Consider the following 3,277-nt stretch of genomic DNA (forward strand, 5'->3'; position numbering starts at 1 on the left):
GAGGACACGGGGCCCATTCCCTTCTCCGGCAGCAGGGCCAGTCCGCGCGCCTGGAGCGTCAGCCGGTCCATGGGCAGCGACCACGAGCGGCCGTGGGCGAAGGTGCTGCCGCTCAGCGTGCTCTGCACGGGGCTGTTGCTCTGGTGTGTGTTCCGGGAAGAAACGGAGATCGATGAGCGATTGGAAGCAATTTTCTCCGGCCAGATCGCGGACTCTTTAGATACGGCCCCGGAGAGCGATGCTCCCTTGCAGCTGCAGAAGGAGAAGTGAGGGCAGGAAGGAGCCGCCACGAGTTTGCTGGCATTCACCCGATTAAAAACTGTACTGACACGAATGGAAAAGACTTGGTTTTCTAGTCTGTCACAGCCTTGGTTTCTTCGTGCTGCTCACCGTGCTGGTCTTAGCAGTTCACACTGGTAGCAAAAGGCATAGTTTCTTTCTGGATTGCACTGTACAGGTGAGCAGGATGTATTGCAAATCGACTTGAATTTGAAGACACGTTTTATACAACCCCTCTTTTTTTTCCATGGATCATTTTTCTTAAATGCTCAAGGTATTAAAAGGTATCAGAGCTGCATGTCTAAAGTTGCTGCACAAGGCAACTTTCACTTGACATTTTGCTAGTCACGGCGTACGTCCAACTTATTGAAGATGTCTGTGAACATAGGATTCGATAGTACATGATTCTTCCTGTTCTGATTCTTTAAATTCTGCTAAATAACGTAGAAATGACCTTCAACTGTGCATGCTATTGGGGCTAGAACTTTTTAGGAACATCTGATTTAGGTGATCTTTACTAGCAGGAGAGATTTGGCAGAGAATCCAAGTGATTGGCTTGCATTATGTTGGGGAGGAAGCCTCTGTTTTCATTGTACAATATAGTACCTAGTTTTTTCTTACGGATCCATAGATAATCAAACTTGCACACTTGGGAGACTTTTCTTGGAAAGGAGGAATCTAAGGTACTAATATGACTTAGTTCTCTTTAAAATTAGAGACAATTTTTTTAAAGCTTTCAAAGGTAAAAATGGAAAATTGGGTTTGTGCCTTTAAAATTAACATCCAAGAACCCCAAACAAAACCCCAAAGATGACAGCAGCTGTTAATACAGACTGGAGCTACAGAGAAAAGTGCTTTCCCTAATGCTGCTGATTAATCTTTGAACCACATGAACTACTGTGGTGTTTGGTTTTGCTCTGGAGTGAGTCCCTTAGTGAACCTGATGCCTAGGACATGGTTTGGTAGTGTCACAAAGGTTTAGTCTTGGTATTCAACTTCTGCTGCAGTAGAATGTTGCAGGTGAGATCTGTGCATGGGGCATCCCGGTGAGCAGGAGTGATTTTTTTTTTAATCTTGAGCTAAGGTGCTTGTTATTTCTTAAGCTGATCACTCTTGACTAGTTTTCTTCAAGGTCTGTGAAAACAAGGAGCCCAGCAATGTGCTAAGCTGCCCGTTCATGTGTGCCTTGGTTTTGGGTGATTCTTAATAAAGAATCTCTACTTGTAAAACTATTTTCATAGTTTCTTGCTTTTAAGGTGTTGGAAAATGTATCTGCAGCATTTTGTTGTTAAAAGCAGAGTATGGGGCCAGTGGCTGAAGCTTCCTGGAGGAGCCTGATGTGCTTTTTCTGCCACACACCTTCTCCAGGGCACTGTGGGATGTGTGTGTGGGTGGATGGTGCACACACAGAGACACAGACAGATACACAGGGACAGACACACAGACACACACACAGAGACACAGATACACAGAGACAGACACAGACAGACATACACGGGTATACAGAGATAGATAAACAGATACAGAGACACACACACATACACAGAGACACAGATACACAGAGACAGACACACAGATACAGAGACACACAGACACATACACAGAGACACAGATACAGACACAGATACACTGAGACAGACACACAGATACAGAGACACACAGACATACACAGAGAGATATACAGAGACAGACACATACAGAGACACACACATACACAGAGACAGATACATAGAGACAGATACACAGATACAGAGACACACACAAACAGACACACATACACAGAGACAGATATAGAGAGACAGACAGACACAGATATACAGAGACAGACAGACAGATACACAGACACAGATACACAGAGACAGATATACAGAGACAGACACACAGATAATAGAGACAGACACAGAAACACAGAGACACAGATACACACAGACACACAAGGGACACAAATACAGAGAGACACAGATACACACAGACACAAATACAGAGAGACACAGATACACAGAGAGACACACAGATACACACAGACAGACATAGAGACGCAGAGACACAAATACACAGAGACAACACAAAGATACACAGAGAGACATACAGAGACAAAGACAGACACACAGAGACACACACACAGACAGACACACAGATATAGAGACAGAGACACATACAGAGACACACAGATAGATATAGAGACAGAGATATAGAGACATATACAGAGACACAGACACACAGAGACACACAGAGAGACATATACAGAGAGACAGACGCACAGAGACACAGACAGAGGCACATACACACGCAGGCATGCATACACACACAGACAGAGGCACATACACACAGACACACACACACAGAGACACACAGAGACACACACAGACACACAGAGACACACACACACACAGAGACATACACACAGACACACATACACACACAGGCACAGACAGAGGCACATACACAGACACACATACACACACAGACACAGACAGAGGCACATACACACACAGACACAGAGACACACACACACAGAGACACATACACACACACAGATACAGAGAGACACATATACAGAGACACAGACACACACACACATACACAGAGACACACAGAGATACACACAGACACACAGAGACACACACACAGACACACATACACACAGACACACAGAGAGACACACACAGACACACATACACACAGACACACATACACACAGACACACATACACACAGACACACATACACACAGACACACATACACACAGACACACATACACACAGACACACATACACACAGACACCCACACAGACACACAGAGACACATACACACACACAGAGGTACAGAGAGACACACACAGACACACAGAGACACACACAGTGACACATACACAAACACAGAGACACACAGAGATACAGAGAGACACATATACAGAGACACACACAGAGATACGGGTCCCGGTACGGGCGGGTGTCTCAGCGCCTGCGCCGCGCGGCGGGTGAAGATGCCGTCGGT

At 45.4% G+C, this 3,277-nt stretch overlaps 1 protein-coding gene across 1 annotated transcript; it reads left to right on the forward strand.

The window, feature by feature from the left end:
- Nucleotides 1–3: 3 nt before the first annotated feature.
- Nucleotides 4–270, forward strand: LOC103799931 (chromosome unknown open reading frame, human C16orf91; the record flags this gene model as incomplete). The annotated part of the gene is made up of 1 exon (XM_009072286.1): nucleotides 4–270. A coding segment is annotated over one exon (267 nt), but the record flags the coding sequence as incomplete, so codon positions are not given.
- Nucleotides 271–3,277: the final 3,007 nt, after the last annotated feature.

The sequence above is a fragment of the Acanthisitta chloris genome, unplaced genomic scaffold (genome assembly GCF_000695815.1).
Source record: "Acanthisitta chloris isolate BGI_N310 unplaced genomic scaffold, ASM69581v1 scaffold20933, whole genome shotgun sequence".
NCBI classification, from domain to species: Eukaryota; Metazoa; Chordata; class Aves; order Passeriformes; family Acanthisittidae; genus Acanthisitta; species Acanthisitta chloris.